Below are 16604 nucleotides of genomic sequence, written 5' to 3'. Positions count from 1 at the left end.
GGGATTGTAACCATGGCAATGAAACAATATACAATAGAATGAATGTAAAGCTAATGTTCTCCCATGTAAATAATAAAACATTAAAAAAATAAATAAATAAAGATGTATGGAGAAACCCTACAGAGTCCCTAAGAATCAGAACCGACTTGACAGCAGTTAATAGCACCAGCACACAAATCATGGTTTCTCTGAAAAGTAGCATCCTCAGGTCAGATTTGTGTCCTAGTGGTAAACTCCATGACAAAATGCCCTAACAAGTCATTGCATGGCTCTTTGCTATGTACTAGTACAAAGTAAGTGACTTTTATACTCCTGAAACTCAACAGCTATCACCAGCAAGTTACAGGAACACTGAGCACACAGATAAAACAACATTGAGTTGTGATGTACCTTATTAAAAACAGATCTCTTGATGTGGGGAAAGGAATAAATGAACTGAAAGGAAGGGTTTATGTGCAACATTTAATAAGGGGGAACATGGTGACTCTGTACAACAAACAGTAAACTGCTGCAATTTGAGTCCAGCAGCTGCTCCTCAGGAGAAAGATTAGGCTTCCTGCTCCTACAAAGATTCACAGCCTCAGAAAACTCTATACAGGGCCGTGATGAGTCGGAACGGACTCGACAACCCTTATTAAGAATAACATTTAATTAGATGAAACAAAGCTATGACTCTTGAATCTGCCCTGAAGACAAATACTGGTCATTTCAAAGCTATTATGAGATCTTTTGGCCAAATTTTTAAAAAACAGAAACAAGAAAGAAAAGAAAAACATAAGGAAGTGGTGTTGGGTGCCATGAAGGCGGTTCCCACTCACAACTTCATACACAACAGTACAAAACACTCTCTGGTCCTATGCCATCCTCACAATTGTTCCATTTCAGCCCATTGCTGCCACTGTGTCCGTTTCTCTTTTGGGGGATCTATCTCTTCTTCACTGACCCTCCACTTTACCTAGCATGATGTTCTTTTCCAGGGACTGGTCCCTCCTGACAAAATGTCTAAAGTATAAAAGACGAAGTCTCGCTATCCTGGCTTCCAAGGAGCACTCTGGCTGCACTTCTCATACAGAGTTGTTTGTTCTACTGGCAGCCTATGAATATTTTACTATTCTTCTCCAACAACATAATTCAAATCCATCAATTCTTCTACAGTCTTTCTTATTCATTTGTTCCAATTTCACATATATATTGTTGTCAGGTGCCACCGAGTCAGAACCGACTCATAGTGACCCCATGCACAGCAGAACGAAACAATGTCCGATCCTGGGCCAACCTCACTACCACTGTCACACTTGATGCTATCGATGATGCCACCTGGCCGATCCATCTCGTTGGGGGTCTTCCTCTTTTTCTCTGACCGTCCATCTTACCCAGCATGACATCCTTCTCCAGCGACTGTTCTCTCCTGACAATATGTCCAAAATATGAGAGATGAAGCTTAGCCTCTCGGCCTCCAAGGAGCACTCTGGCTGCACTTCTTCCAAAACAGAATGGTTCTTTTGGCAGTCCATGGCACTTTCAGTATTCTCCTCCAACACCACAACTCAAAAGCATCAATTCTTCTATGATCTTCCTTATTCACTGTCCAGCTTTCGCATCCATATGAGGCTATTGAAAATACCATGGCTTGGGTCAGGCGTACCTTAGTCCTCAAGGTGATATCTTTGCTCTTCAATGCTTTAAAAAGTTCCTGTGCAGCAGATTTGCCTAATGTAATACGTTGTCTGATCTCTTGACTGCTGCTTCTGTGACTGTTGATAGTTGATCCAAGAAGAATGAAGTCCTTGACAACTTCAATCATATATATTAGGCTACTGAAAATACCATGGCTTAGGACAGGCACACGTTAGTCCTCAAACTGACAACTTTGCTCTTGAACACTTTAAAGAGGCTTTGTGCAGATTTGCCTAATGCAATACTCATTTGATTTCTTGACTACTGTTTCCAAGAGTGTTGATTGTGGACCGTTGCAAAATGAAGTCTTTGACAACTTCAAAGTGTACGGTAGTATTTACTTTTCAACAGTAACAGTGGCATAATGAAAAGTAAAACAAAACAGTGGACATATGCATAAAACAGAATCCGTAATCTCAAGTCTGATGTGGTGCTGTCGTCCTGGTATGGCACTGTGGGTTAATGTGCTGGACTGCAAGGTCAGTTTGAATCACAAGGTCGGTGGTTCAGGTTCATCAGCCACTCCTTGGAAATCCTATACAGGGTCGCTATGGGTCAGAATGCCTCAAAGGCACTTAACAACAACAGTCTCAAGTCTGTCCCTGACTTGAACAATACCTCTAGTATTTCTATGACTCATCCAAAAAACTAGTTGTAATACTATTAGCTCTCACTTGTCAGGAATGTAATGGTCAGAATACATTTCAACTCCCTTGTAAATAAAAATATTAAGTGACTATAATAAAAGATTTCATCACAAAAGAAATTCTCATACAGAGCAAGAGGAACTATTAAGGCTATAAGGAGCAAATGTAGAATAAAAAGCATCCAGGTCAACTGAATCAATACTGATCTTAAATAGACTAACTTATGTTAGAGTTAGCACTCTCAAAGCCATACAAAGAACCCCCCAAATCAAGTGCTCAGCTAACACTGGGCCAAGAGTGACAGTCATTTGTGGGGAATCAAAGAAGTGGAGATCTAAAATGACCAAGGTCTAAAACCTAAGATCCAAAACAACCAAGAAGGAACGTATCCTGTCAGTCATTAAGTTGAGCAACTAGAGCAAAAATCATGAACATTTGGTTGCATAACAGATTTTGGTTTTCGTATTAAAAAGCAAGGCTTTCTTTAAACATCCATACCTTAATAGAAATTAAATATTTTAAAAACTGGCAATGTTTTAAAATTTGAAAGATGAGGCTGGCAAAGTAGTGTAACAATGTTTGTATAAAAATTCTTAAACCTAGTAAGCCCAACCCCAAACTTACTGTCATCGAGTTGATTACAACTCCTAGTGTCTCTATGTAAGGTTTCCAAGGCGGTAAATCTTTATGGGAGTAATAAGCCTTATCTTCTCCCACAGAGCAGCTGGTGGTTTTGAACTGCAGAGCTTGTAGACAACAGTCCAGTGCCTGTCCTACAGCGCCACCAGGGCTCCTTTAAATCTACTAAAGCATTTAAAAATGAAGAAACTTAGAGCTTGACGAAACAGAACTAGTTCTCAACATAAAGAATTGAATAACGATGTTTAAAATTTTACTCATAGTTGTCATTCACTACTATGCCTTTGAAAAAGAGATGCAAAGCAACTAGAAATTTTCACCTGTTCTCCAAAATGAGTAAAGCAGAGTAAATTCCCATCTACACAGCCAATACAAACGTACTGTAGACCACACCGTGGAGAAGAGAAGAGAGGTTTTCCACAGAAGCGTTTCCAAACTCTGTCTCCAGTAGCCTGTCATAGGAAAAAAGTAATTCACAGGATGTGATATCATTCTACCTATTAGTTACCCCTTTATAAACAAATGCATACATACATCTTCCAAAGGCAGAGCTATAAACATTCAAAAATGCTATAACGGCATGCTGGACATTATAAATGGAGCTATCACACATAACGAAGCTAGTGCACTTACACACAGCTGTAAAATGAATTGCAAATATCAATCCTCAGTACTTAACAACAACAATAATTCGTAAGAGCTAAGGAGCCCTGGCAGCGTAGTGGATTACCAGCTAGACTGCTAACAGCAAGGTATCTACCAGTCACTCCAAGAGAGAAAGATGAGGTTTTCTGCTCCTGTAAAGATTTACAGCCTTGGAAGCCCTATGCAAGATTGCTATGTGTCGACATCGACTCAGTGGCACATAACCACCACCAACACCATTAGTAAAAGCAAGGATAAAAACTTGCAATTTAAACAAAGGAAATAACTAACACACAAGATCTGTCCTTAGGATGAAAGTGAAGTTCTTAATACGAACAGATTTGTTTTTCAATTCTGCCAATTTAAAAAATAGATAAAAGATGTGCATGGAAATTCAGATTATTTTCTTTCTAAATTTCATTTCAATTATTTTTAATGAATTACATTTCATTTATAGCTGGTCTAGATCTGATAGTACCAGTACCAACTGTCACTGGTCGATCCCAACTTAGGGAAACCTCCTGCATATCAAAGTAGAACTGCACTTCATAGCGTTTTTAATGGCTAATTTTTTGGAAGTAGATCATAAGTCCTTTCTTCTGGGGAGCATCCTCTGGGTGGACTTGAAATGCCAGCCTTTTGGTTAGCAGCTGAACACGTTAACTGTTTGACCCAGAGACTTCATACCTAACTGAAAACTACCTTGTGCACTCAGAAATCAAACAAAAAATAACAACATATTAACGAAAAAATAGGCAATAAAATCAGTACAATATATTAGTTTATGCCTACGGGATTTATAGCCAGTAAAAGTCCTCCCAGTGTAGCAAAATATACGTGATACGGGATCAGGTTCAAACATGGAGAAGAAAAAACAGTTCCTCCACATTTTAACTTCCAGACACATGTCTTTTTCTGCAAGAGAAAAGCAAATTAATTATTTTGGACTGATAGTTACTAAATCCATATCTTCTACTTATTATAACATTTAATTTTTAATATAAAAGTACTACCTGCACATTGCAGATATCAGTGTAGAAGACGTAGTCTCCACTTAGAGATAACCACTGTTGAAATTTTAGCATTTTCTCTTATGGTATTTTTGGCACATATACACACAATTTAACATGGCTGATATTGTTCTGAATATACAACTTGGTATCTTTTGTGGTTCACTTATTTTATAAAACTTAAAAATATAATTTTATTGCATATATTTCATATGAACATAATATAATTACTCTACTGAACATTATTAAGATCTCATTTTATGTTATTTTAAATTGAAAATAGACATCTTCATATACATATTTGTCTATGTTTTTGATTATTTTTGTCAGGATAGATTCCTAGAAGAGGAATTTTACTAGATCAAAGTACACAAATTTTTTACCTAATGCCCAACCATTTTTCTCAGAGGCTCTATGAGTTACTACCTCTCCCCACTCTTCTAAGCATGCTTGAAGCATTCTGAGTTTCTTTTCTAATCTAATGTTTGTCTCACTTTTTCATTCCTTTGACCTTAAAGCATAACATATTAATTTGCTAGCCATTTCTTCTTTGGGGATCTGTGTGCTTATGCTCCTTGTTTTTCTCTCTGGATCTTGAGATTTTTCTTATTTGTACATGCTCTTAATTTTTATTTGTACTTATGAATTTTAACTTTCATTCACATTAATTCCAAAGATTTTTTCTAATCTGTTTGTTTTAATTTTATAATCTTTCTCACATAATTTTTCTTTATTTTTATGTAATGAGTCCTTATTAATATTTTCTTTTTCTTTTCCTACTGTCAAGACGATGACTTTATACTCTTTATATTTCAAAACTCTGAGTAGGAAATTTATCTATGGAAAATTTAATAAGAAAGTGAAAATGTTCTTAAGATATGAAGACTATTAATAAACCCCTTATTCTTCTCAGAGCACATCACTAAACTTAGTCAGCACCTGCTCTGACAGTTTCACATGCTCCTCTACTTATGGTAGGGGAGACTGAGGAGGTGAATTCTTACATAAATATCCAAAGCATATGCATGCTGGTCATGAGAACCGATGTACAGGAGTCCTGTGGTTGGATCCATGGTTGCAGAGCTTTTGACGGCATCCTGAGTGGTAAATATCCAGTATTTTTCTCCACTACTACTTCTTAGAACATAAACTGACCCATTATAACAGCCTGTAAGAAAATTAAATATAAAAGATGGTATTTACGAATGTCACTGAAAAACAATTCATATCATGACAATTGATATTTAATGCTCTACAAGTAGAATCGGGCTCTATGTTCAGCTCATTTTATTTAAATGTCAGGAATATAGAGCAGAAACTGAACAATAATCACTAGTGTAAAATGCCTACTTATTTGATATTATACCTTATTTTTGAAAAGTACTAATAAAGTGCTTTATTATAAGGAAACAATGAAGAATGCTACAGTGGAAAGAGGTTTTGACAAACCTGGGCTCAAATCTCATTACGGTCATCTTTACCAAACTGAGCCTCAGTTTATTCTTCTGTAGAATGTAGACAGATCGACTTCAGTGGTTATTGCAGGAATTAAGATAATGTGGATAAATGCCCAGTGCACAGATGTTCAGTAAATGCTAATGTCAACAACAGCTAACAAAGTTTACTAAGCTACTGCTGTGTATCATATACCACCCGAAGTATTTGAAATCTATTAACTTGTGTCCTTATAGTGAGGCAAAAAACTATTCTCATCTCCATTTTACAGACCATGAAACTGAAACAGATTACCAGAGCAAAACTACATAATTAATATATAACAGAGCCAGGATTTGAGTCCAGTTCCAAAGACTGCTGTTAACAACTAAATTATGAGGCTGTTATTACTCAATAGCAAGTGAACCCAGGATACACCAGTGTTTTCATTTAACTTGCCCTAGAATCATTATTATATGATTATTGTTGTTATTTTATGCCATTGAGTTGGTTCTAACTCATAGCAACCCTACAGAGGGTTTCTTAGTGCTGCTAGTGGGTGTGAACTGCTGACCTTGTGGTTCCCAGCCCAATGCTTATCCTACAGCACCATACAAGGGTAATTCAGTTTAAGTCTACAAACCTCAAACTCAGAAACTTACCCACTACAATAAAGTTTCCACAATTAGATACACATGCTGAGGATTCAATTCGATCTCCTAAAATCTGTTCCCATTTCACCTTCCCAGAATAAAGGTCAACAGCCATCATTCTATGAGAATGGGAGCCAATGTACACAGTTGCAGATGACTTGTCCACAGCTGGTATTATCACCAGAGGTGAAGCGTCTACACATTTGCCTGTGTCTGACCTCCACCTCACACGTAGCTCCAGTTTCTCCTTTTCAGAAATTTCTGCAACACTAGATGGCTTCTTTGACTTCTCACTATAAGGAGGGGTATTTATGCTTTGCACATCTTGAGTATCAACCTGTGAAATCAGACCCGAAGAAGAGGAAGAAGAGTGAAGTTCTGCCTTGGTAGTTCCCAGACATAAAATCTGACTCCCTCTGTTCAGTGCAATGAAAGCACTATCACAATCTAAAAGCTTATCCGGGTTCTGGTGCAGATATTTTCCACTGGACTCCTCTTGATGAGTGCCACTGAATTTTCGTTTTGTGCCGTAACTCTTGCTGAGTGGTAGGTCTTCTTCATCAGTAAACACTGTTTGAAGGATGTGATTATAAATCTCTAATAGGGAACAGCTGAGAATAATTTCCAGAAGCCCGGGTACTGATGCACCAACCAGATTCTCAATCTCATTGAGGAGCCGGACAGACTTTAAGGAATCTCCACCACCATGTAAGAAGAATGACTCTTTTGGAATCGTCAAAGGATCTTCTGAAAGACTCAGAATAGACTACAGATGAGAGAAGAGAAAAAGATGGTGAAGTAGAGACCTAAAGACTTCAGTAAGTATATACAGGCCATGTAGAGAGATGGTTGTTCCCACCTCAAGCACATGTGCATAAGGCATGCAAAATAAGTATTTTAAATAATTAAAATAAATTTTCAAACTATTGTCTTTGATACCAAAAAAGACTACCACCACTATGCTAAAATTCTGTCACAAACTTACTTTATAAATGCAAAATGTTGTTGTTGTTAAGTGCCATAGAGTTGGTTCTGACCCATAGCGAGCCTGAACAGGGTTTCCAAGACTGTAAATCTTTACGGGAGCAGAAAGCCTATCTTTCTCCAACAGAGCAGCTGGTAGTTTCAAACTGCTGACCTTGCAGTTCGCAGCCCGATTCGTAAGCACTATGCTGCCAGAGCTCCTTAAATGCAAAATGTACTTCCCCTTAAATCAGTTTTCTGCACTTAACAACAACAACCCATAAAGCAGAGAATGGAATTATAAAAAATCAGATCTACTAATTACACAGCCACAAGATACTAATATCTGGTATTTCTATAATATGGGAATAATATTTTTCTTTGTCTCCGTCACATAAATCAAAATTATTACCGAAGAATCTAAAAAGGAAGTGAAGTTCTGAAACTTTAATCTAAATATCTCCCATTTTCAGACAAAATTATATAATTATACCCTCTTTTTTAGAACCATTTATAAAATTTCACGTGTTATTTTTATAAGATATTGGCTTATGGAAGTAATATGTGTACTTAAAGTTACAGACGACCTTTGAAAATAGAGCAATGTACATATCTGTTGGGATACACTATTTAAGTAGGTCAAAAATTAAGTTCAATTTATTTCTCTGACTACAAAAGCTAAGAATTACTTTAGTCAGTTCATGAAAACCACTAAGCTTTCTTTTTGACAATGGAAGGAAAACAGACTTCCAGAATGCTAGAGCTGACAGCAGAGAGATCATTCATGGGTTCTTGAGCATTACTCTGCTTTCTCCCATCTAAACAAGGGGCAGGGTCTTGCCAATGAAGATCTCATCTGAAAACAGGGAAGCCCAGGTGGCTGTAAAAATTTCTTGCAATGCAAAACTAATTTTCTCCCATGTAAACTATCACATAATTCACAATAAAACATTTAAGAAAAAAAAAAAAATTTCTTGCAGCAGAAGCATGCATGTTATCACTGAATGTTCTTATGGAATGACGATGTAAATCCTTACACAGGGCAGACTGTGGTACAGCAAGGGTTGGCTACTTCCTTACTCCTGAGAAGAGTGTCACTGCACTTCACTGGCCCTCTTGGGAAAACCTAGGCCAACGCAGGCTTTATCTTCTCATGCCTTTTAGAAGTACCCCACTTTTAATGTCTTTATCAGGAGCTTAATACAGTCTTAACAACAGAGAATGAAATACTTATTTTAATTTAAGTTGATGCAATGTCACTGACCATCTGCACATAGTAAAATTCTTAGAAAAATGTAACAAATTTACATGGGACATTTTGTTTTCTAAAGATATCAAATGATTTCTCTACAATCACAAATCTATATCTTAAAAATTGTACCTTCCACAAATACAGTAATTTTCCCCAAAGTTCCTCTTTTCCATTGAGCTTACAATCAGACTTCAAGTTCACGTAGTTTAAATAAATCTTGTTTAACTCCAAAACATCAATTTTGCCTTAACATAAAAGAAAAATTACTTTTCAATTTTAGCTCAAAGCCTTGATATCTTCACTAGTCACAAGAATACAAATATTTTTTATTTTAAAGCTTAGATTTACTAATTTATTACAGACAATCAATTCTACATAAAAGCAATCCCATGCTACCAAAAATGTAGCAAATAATAACTAAGTAAAAGGGAGGGAGAAATTAATGTTATCTCATTTAAAAGGCTAAAGATATGGCATTATTAACTGAGCAATTACTGCATTTGTTGTTGGTCCTGTATAGGATTTCTGAGGAGCAGCTGGTAAGCTTGAACCGCCAACCTTGCAGTTTAAACGGCTTTGCAGTCTGGCGCATTAACCCAAAACACCACACCAGGACTCCTTACTGCATTTAGAAGTAACTAAAACAAATAAAGATGAAAACCAGAAGGTAATAGATAATTAAGTACATAAAATTTGAAGTCAAACAGTTCAAAAAGAATTTTAACTCTATTACTACCTAGCAAGGTGGTTTGGGGAAGCTAAGTCTTGGTGTGGCACTGTGAGATAATGCACTGGACCAAAAGGTTGGTTTGAACCGCAAGGTCAGCAGTTCAAATTCACCAGCCACTCCTCAGAAACCCTATACAGGGTCACTAAGAGTCGGAGCCAACTCGAAGGCACTTAACAACAACAAGTCTTAATTTCCTCATCTATAAACAGAAATTAATACCATTTACTCACAGGATTTTTTAAAGATAAAATGAGTTAATTATATAAAGCCTAGGCCAAGTATGGGACTGCAAAGCCACCAGCCAGTACTCAGACACACCCTGTAAGGGTCGCTGTGAGTCAGAACTGACTCGACAGCATTTAACACCACCATATCACAATGAATACAGTGTTATTAAATGCCGTCCACTAGATTCCTGCTCCTTGGAAATCCTATAGAGGGTCGCTATGGTTTGGAATCGACTCAATGGCACTTGATGACTACAAATTCACAATAAATAAATACATTCGTTAACATTTATACATTAATAAAGATACAAATGGCAATTAAATTTTATTCTAGAACATAAACAGTATTACGTGGCACTGAAACATATCAGCTTTAAATGAGTTTACCATGAGATGTAAATGGTAGAGAATCAATCAACACAAGCTCATCTGGTATTGCATGATTTGGAAGATGTTTCTGAAGTTCTTTAAAGATGTAATCCTTTACTAACTCTTCTTTGGACACCATGAAAAGAATTAGTTTTTCCTGATTATACCATGTAACTGCACATGATTCCACTTGCGGTAGCCCTTCAGCTACCTGTGAGAGAGAGCATCCCAATTTATTAGGGGAAATTTGAAAATAAGCTTGTTACATGCTCAATCTTATCATGCTAGAAATTAATACAATCAAATCAACTTTTGGAATATACTAAAAAATTTCTTTACGTTTGCTACAGTTATTAGCAGGAAAGCTGGTAGTACAATGGCTTACAAGCTGGGCTGCTAAGCACGGGGTCAGCAGTTTGAATCTACCAATCACTCCAGACACAGCAGATGCAACTTTCTGCTCCCAAAAGATTTATAGCTTTGGAAGCAAGTATACAGGGTTGCTGAGTCAGAATCAACTCAACCGCACACAAAACAGTTACTAGCACACACGATTCTTAATATTTTTCAAAAACAATAGCTCTAAAGCAAAATAAATCAAATTTATTTTTGTATTATGAAAGACTGTTTTGTCACTCATTTAAAACACAACCCTCTCTTCATGCTAGGATAAGGGACACACTGAATTATCCAAAGCTTTTATGGACATTTATTACAATACAAAGATGTTGGGCTTAGATAGTATGGTGGAGAACCTCAGCACAGAAAACTGGTGGGAGGCTCCCTCCAATACCTACACATATTGATGGATATTTAATATGTAAACAACGCTACCTGTTGCACAAGCTCCACATTAAGACGTTTGCCGTGGCGTTTGATCTGACTGTCCTTTCGGCCACTAAAAAATATCTCTCCATCTTTCACAGTCACAAAGTCTCCTGTGGCTCGCATTGTGCCAAGTGGTACTGTCATTTCATCATCAAGAAAACAAACTCGGTTTCTACCACCTTCACAATATAAAAACACCAACATGATAAAAAAAAATCCATGGAAAATACATTAAAGTCGATTAAATCAAGACTATCCCTAAAAGTTCAGATCTATGACAAGAGACATCAAAGCTAAGTCTTATACTAAGAATATTTTAAAAGGGGGAGCTAACTTTTAAACTTTATCTGAAACAATTTGGTACAAAAAATGGCAGCAAATGAGAAAACAAAATTTACTTCTAGAAATCCATATATGCTTTCTTAAAAGTTCATAAATAGATTAAACAGAATTTTCTCTATAAGTAAAAAGGTGCAAGTAACAACTTCTAAATTTCTTTTATACCTTTCCTTTGAGTATTTCCATTTTTATCTGAAATATTTATAAAAATTCACTAAAATACAATGTTTCATGACTATGGTTAAGTAAAATAAGGTTAAATAAAAATAATCATAACTGAAGAAAATACTGGACACAAGTGGGATCAGGAAAAGAATAAAATTAACACATCAGATATTTTTTTCCTGGTGGAAAAAAAAAAAAGAAAAATCCCCATTCAACGAATGTTCAAACCACCTAAAAACAGTTGGCCGTTGCCTTCTTGAACTGGGAAGCCATCAGAGTCTCTGACTTCAACTACTGTTCCAAGCAGTGGAGATCCCAGTGGCACAGGCAATTCACATCTATGAAAAACAACCCAAACCAGGTTTAAATTTCTTCATCTAAACAGAATATCTTTAAATATATTTAAGAATTTAAGTCAAATTCTACCAAATAAAGGGAAAAAAAAGGAAGTTTCTGCTATGCTACAATTTAAAGACTGCCAAGAAGAGGTATGTCGTACTGTGGTGGCTTGTGAGTTGCTGTGATTCTGAAATCTATGCCACTGGTATTTTAAATACCAGCAGGGTCAACCATGGTAGACAGATTTCAGATGAGCTTCCAGACAAAGACAGACTAGGAAGAAGGAGTGATGAACTATTTCCGAATACTTAGTCACTAAAACCTTATGAATAGCAGAGAAACACTGTCAGATATAGTGCCAGGAAATGAGCCCCACAGGTTGGAAGGCACTCAAAATGCGATGGATTGGCAAAGTGGCAGCATCAATGGGCTCAAGTGTGGCAATGATAGTGAGGTTGACCCAGGATGAGGCAGTGTTTCATTCTGCCATGTATAAAGTCGCCATGAGTCGGTACCGACACAATGGCACCTAACAACAACAACATCTGTTCCCAGAAAGATTTACAGTCTTGGAAATCCTATACAGGGTAACTATGAGTCAGAATTGACTAGATGACAAGGTTTTGGGTTTGGTTTAATCACAAGAAGTTCCAACAGGATTTGTAGCACCTCACCACCAATTACAGTAAGAAAGACTGGATTTCACCTTTTAGCATACTAGGTAAAATAATGTTTCTAAAATTAACCTATCAAACCATGATTATTTTTAAGGTCCTAAAAAGATCTACTTTTTCTCAACTCTACTTTGTATAACTGCAAATCCTTACTTCAAAGTAGAGTTAAGAATCCTCTCTGGAATCCTATAAAAGGTCGCCCAACTTGAAACCTCTGTGATGCCATAGATATTAAATATTTGTGTTTCATTGCCTTCTTCTCTCCAGGTTTTGAGAACAGTCAATGATGGAAATGCTTCGCCACCGAGAGCTAGTACTCGAAGAGAAGTACTAGCTGATAAAACAGCTGACTTGATAAGCTGAGATCCAAATCTTCTAAGCAATGTGGGGGTTGCCTGCAGAAACATTAAAAATAATTCATTTCTTTCCTTCCACTTCTTTAAAAAGGTAAACACTATAATTATGAGTTCAAAGTTTAGCATTTGGAGCCAACATGGAAATTAAGGCTGTATTTATCAAATGACAAAACAAATTAGGAAACCTACTAGGACAGCAACATTGCCTTCTTAATGTGAGTATTGATTTTTGCCTTAGAAAAACTTCAGCATAAATACTAGTTAATGCTCGTTCCACAGTTTAAATCAATGGACTCAATTCAGCCATAAAAAAGACTGAAGTATGGATTAACGCTACAACATGGGTAAGTCTTAAAAACAGTATGTTCAAGGGAAAGAATCTAGACACAAAAGGCTACATATTGTATGAGACCATGGATATGAAATGTTCAAAATAATCAATAAATTCTTCAAAGTGCTTCTTAGTGCTGTTGCCTCCATGTAACCTTCCCTTATCTCCTTTGATTTCTCTCCCTCTTACATACCATACCACTTTAGACCCCCTTGTTAGGATTCACTAGACTGTCTTGTATGGGATAACTTTTATTATCTTTTTTTCTCCTTTATCTTTTATTATCCTACAGAGCACAGTGGCTCTGTGGGATAAGCACTGGATTCTCACAAAGTCAGTGGTCCAAGCCCACCAGTCATTCTGTAGAAGAAAGATGAGGTTTTCTGCTCCCATAAAGATTTACAGCCTCAACAATCCTATACTGGGTCTCTATGAGTTGGAACTGACTTGACAGCACTTAAAAAACAACATACTTTAAATAAAAGGGTTTAAAGATAATAGGAACAAAACCAATAAAGTCAATTCCTAGTTCCTTTCCCTTTAGCTCTATATAGAAAAAAGTGGTGGTGTTGTTATTATTAAGTGCTGTGGAGTCGGTTCAGACTCATAGCCACCATATATAGGGCTTCCAAGACCTTAAATCTTTGCGAGAACAAAAGTCTCATCTTTCTGTGGTTTGCAGTCCAGTGTTTATTCTATGGGACCACAGTGCTCCCCAGATAAAAAGTATATGAAAGGTTTATAAAATGAGCCTAAGTGGGGAGAACATGAATAGAGATTTCTAAACAGTTTTACTGAGCTTTAATAGGCATACAATAAACTGCCCATACTTAAACGGCAGTGGGTTAAGTGTTGTGCTGCTAACCACAACTGCCTTCTTCCCTAACGACTTGGAAACCCTAAGGGGCAGTTCTACTCTGTCTTATAGGGTCCCACGTGAGTTGGAATTGACTTGATGGCAGTCTTCTTGATATACTGACCACATTATCATCATGAAATAGTGTTGTCTTTCCCTACTGCTTTGCTTTCAACCTATTTGTGTCTTTGAATCTCAAATGTGTTGCTTATAGACAATATACAACTCAATCTTACTTTCTTTATCCAGTCCGGTAATCTCAATAGTTTGATTGGGGCATTTAGATCTTTCACATTGAATATAATTACTGATACGGTAGAATTTTTCATTTACTATTTGTTTCCTAGAATTCTGGTATGGCTCTGTAGGATAAGCACTGGACTGAAAGTTAGTGTGAATAGCAATGTTGGCAGTTCAAACTCACCAGCCTCTTCTCGAAAACCCTATACAGGGTCACTATGAGTTGGAATCCAGTCAACGGCAATCAACAAACGTAGTTCATTTTTAAAATTTATTGTTTTGTAGTAACTGCTCTTGGATTAAAAAAGTGTATTTACCTTATCACAAAGTACTTTATGTTATTTCTGATAAAATAGAGGAACATTATTCCAGTATTTTTATTATGGTCCTCTCTTGTCTTCTGGTCACATATATTACATCTGTACATGTTATAAATCCTATAATATACATTATGCCTTTTATATAAGAAATTAGAAAATGATACACATTTCCTATTAAACCACATATTTATCATTTCCATTACTCATTTCTGCCTGTGAAATAACTTATCATCTAGAGCGATTTTCTTTAAGGTGGAAGTAGTTCTTATAAAGCATGTCTTCTAGCAATTTATTCTCTCATTCTTTGTTTACTGAAAATGTCTTTATTTTGTCAACATTTTTTTAAGGATAGTTTTACTAGATTTAAAATTCTTGGTTGGCAGGCATTTTTTTCCCTCCCTTTCAGCATTCTGACTATGCCATTCCACTGCCTTCCAGCCTCCACTCCCTAAAATTAGAAGTTGATGTTCTATGTCATAGTGTTGATATTTTCAAGACTTTCTCTGTCTTTAGCTTTTAAAAGTTTGTGTAGTTTGTGTGTATGTATGGGTCTCTTTGCATTTCCTACTTGAGGTTTATTGGGCTTCTTTGATGTGTAAATTAATGCTTTTCATCAAATTTGCAAAGTTTTTAGCCATTGTTTATTTTTGTGCCTTTTTCTCTCTTCTCCTTTTTGATGCAATTATACATGTTATGTGAGATGCTGTCCCACAGGCCTCTGAGCTTTAATTATTTTTCTTCAATCTTCTTCGCTCTGGTCTTCAGACTGACTGATTAATCTCAATAAATCTTTTTTCAGGTTCTGTCTTGTTGCTGAATCTTTCTTGTTGTTAAGTGCCTTCTGACTCATAGCAACCCTGTATAGGGTTTCCGAGGAACGGCTGGTGAGTTTGAACCACAACGTTGCAGTTCAAACCGACCTTGCAGTCCAGCACAGTAACCCACAGTGCCATGCCAGGATAGTCTTAGGTCATCTTAAACCTGATGTTGAGACCTTCCATTTATTGTACTTTTCAACTCCATAATTTTTAGTTCCTTAATTTTTAAAATAGTATCCATAACTTTAAAAATCGCTACTTACTAATGCATTAGTGATTTACATTTCTTTAATTCTTTAGGTATTTAAAAAGTACAATTAAAAATTTTGTGGCAAAATGCACCAGTCAAAATATTTTACTACTAAACCATATTATGCACAAAAAAACAAGACTTTGCAAATAACAGAAAAAAATAAGATTTCTAAGAAAAATCCATTTAAAAACTAAAAACATTATGCTGACATGATGCCTGGCTACTTTTTCTCTGAATAAAAGGTTTCACTTTTAAAGAGACGTCATGTTTAAGTAATATAACTTCGTTGTCCAGTGTATGAAAATATAAATACTCACATATTACTTTAGGTTTGTGATGTTGTTAAGTGCCGTCAAGTCAGTTCTGACCCACAGCAACCCTGTATATGGTTTCTGAGGAGTAACTGGTGAGCCTGAACCACTGACCTTGCAGTTCAAACAGCTTTGCAGTCTGGTGCATTAACCCACAGCGCCACACCATTGGGTGTTTATTTTACTGGAGGAAAAACGCCTTACTCCTGAAAGAAGTAAGTTCTTAATTTCCTCAAAAGCGTCACCCATTTTATTGAGGGCCCTTCTCCATCCCAACTAACTCATGATATCTTATTCTTTCTAATTTTCAAAAACTTAGTAGCATATGTTCTTGTGAGAGCTGTTAATATCTTTGCTTCATATCAAATTAGGTCCTTACTGCATATCAGAGTAAGGTTATTTATAAATAAAATTGGCATAAGAAGATCTTTAAAAAAAATGAAGTATGCAGTAAGGTGGATATATTTGATGACTCCTATATCATTTGATAAGGAGCTCTGGTAGTGTAGTGGTTATGAATGGGGCTGC

At 36.4% G+C, this 16604-nt stretch overlaps 1 protein-coding gene across 1 annotated transcript in view; it reads right to left on the bottom strand.

The window, feature by feature from the left end:
- AASDH (aminoadipate-semialdehyde dehydrogenase) overlaps positions 1-16604 on the bottom strand; it is a 38140-nt gene that overhangs the window by 1963 nt on the left and 19573 nt on the right. The window contains exons 5-13 of the mRNA XM_006868049.1: positions 12745-12986; positions 11810-11916; positions 11081-11253; positions 10265-10457; positions 9050-9165; positions 6715-7471; positions 5623-5786; positions 4401-4523; positions 3284-3415 (exon numbers count right to left, since the gene is read on the bottom strand). Of these exons, the coding sequence (XP_006868111.1) occupies positions 3284-3415; positions 4401-4523; positions 5623-5786; positions 6715-7471; positions 9050-9165; positions 10265-10457; positions 11081-11253; positions 11810-11916; positions 12745-12986 (2007 nt within the window). The remainder of the gene's footprint in view (positions 1-3283; positions 3416-4400; positions 4524-5622; positions 5787-6714; positions 7472-9049; positions 9166-10264; positions 10458-11080; positions 11254-11809; positions 11917-12744; positions 12987-16604) is intronic.

The sequence above is a fragment of the Chrysochloris asiatica genome, unplaced genomic scaffold (genome assembly GCF_000296735.1).
Source record: "Chrysochloris asiatica unplaced genomic scaffold, ChrAsi1.0 scaffold00115, whole genome shotgun sequence".
NCBI classification, from domain to species: domain Eukaryota; kingdom Metazoa; phylum Chordata; class Mammalia; order Afrosoricida; family Chrysochloridae; genus Chrysochloris; species Chrysochloris asiatica.
The sequence above is the reverse complement of the archived record's forward strand: the minus strand, read 5'-3'. Positions and strand labels throughout refer to the sequence as shown.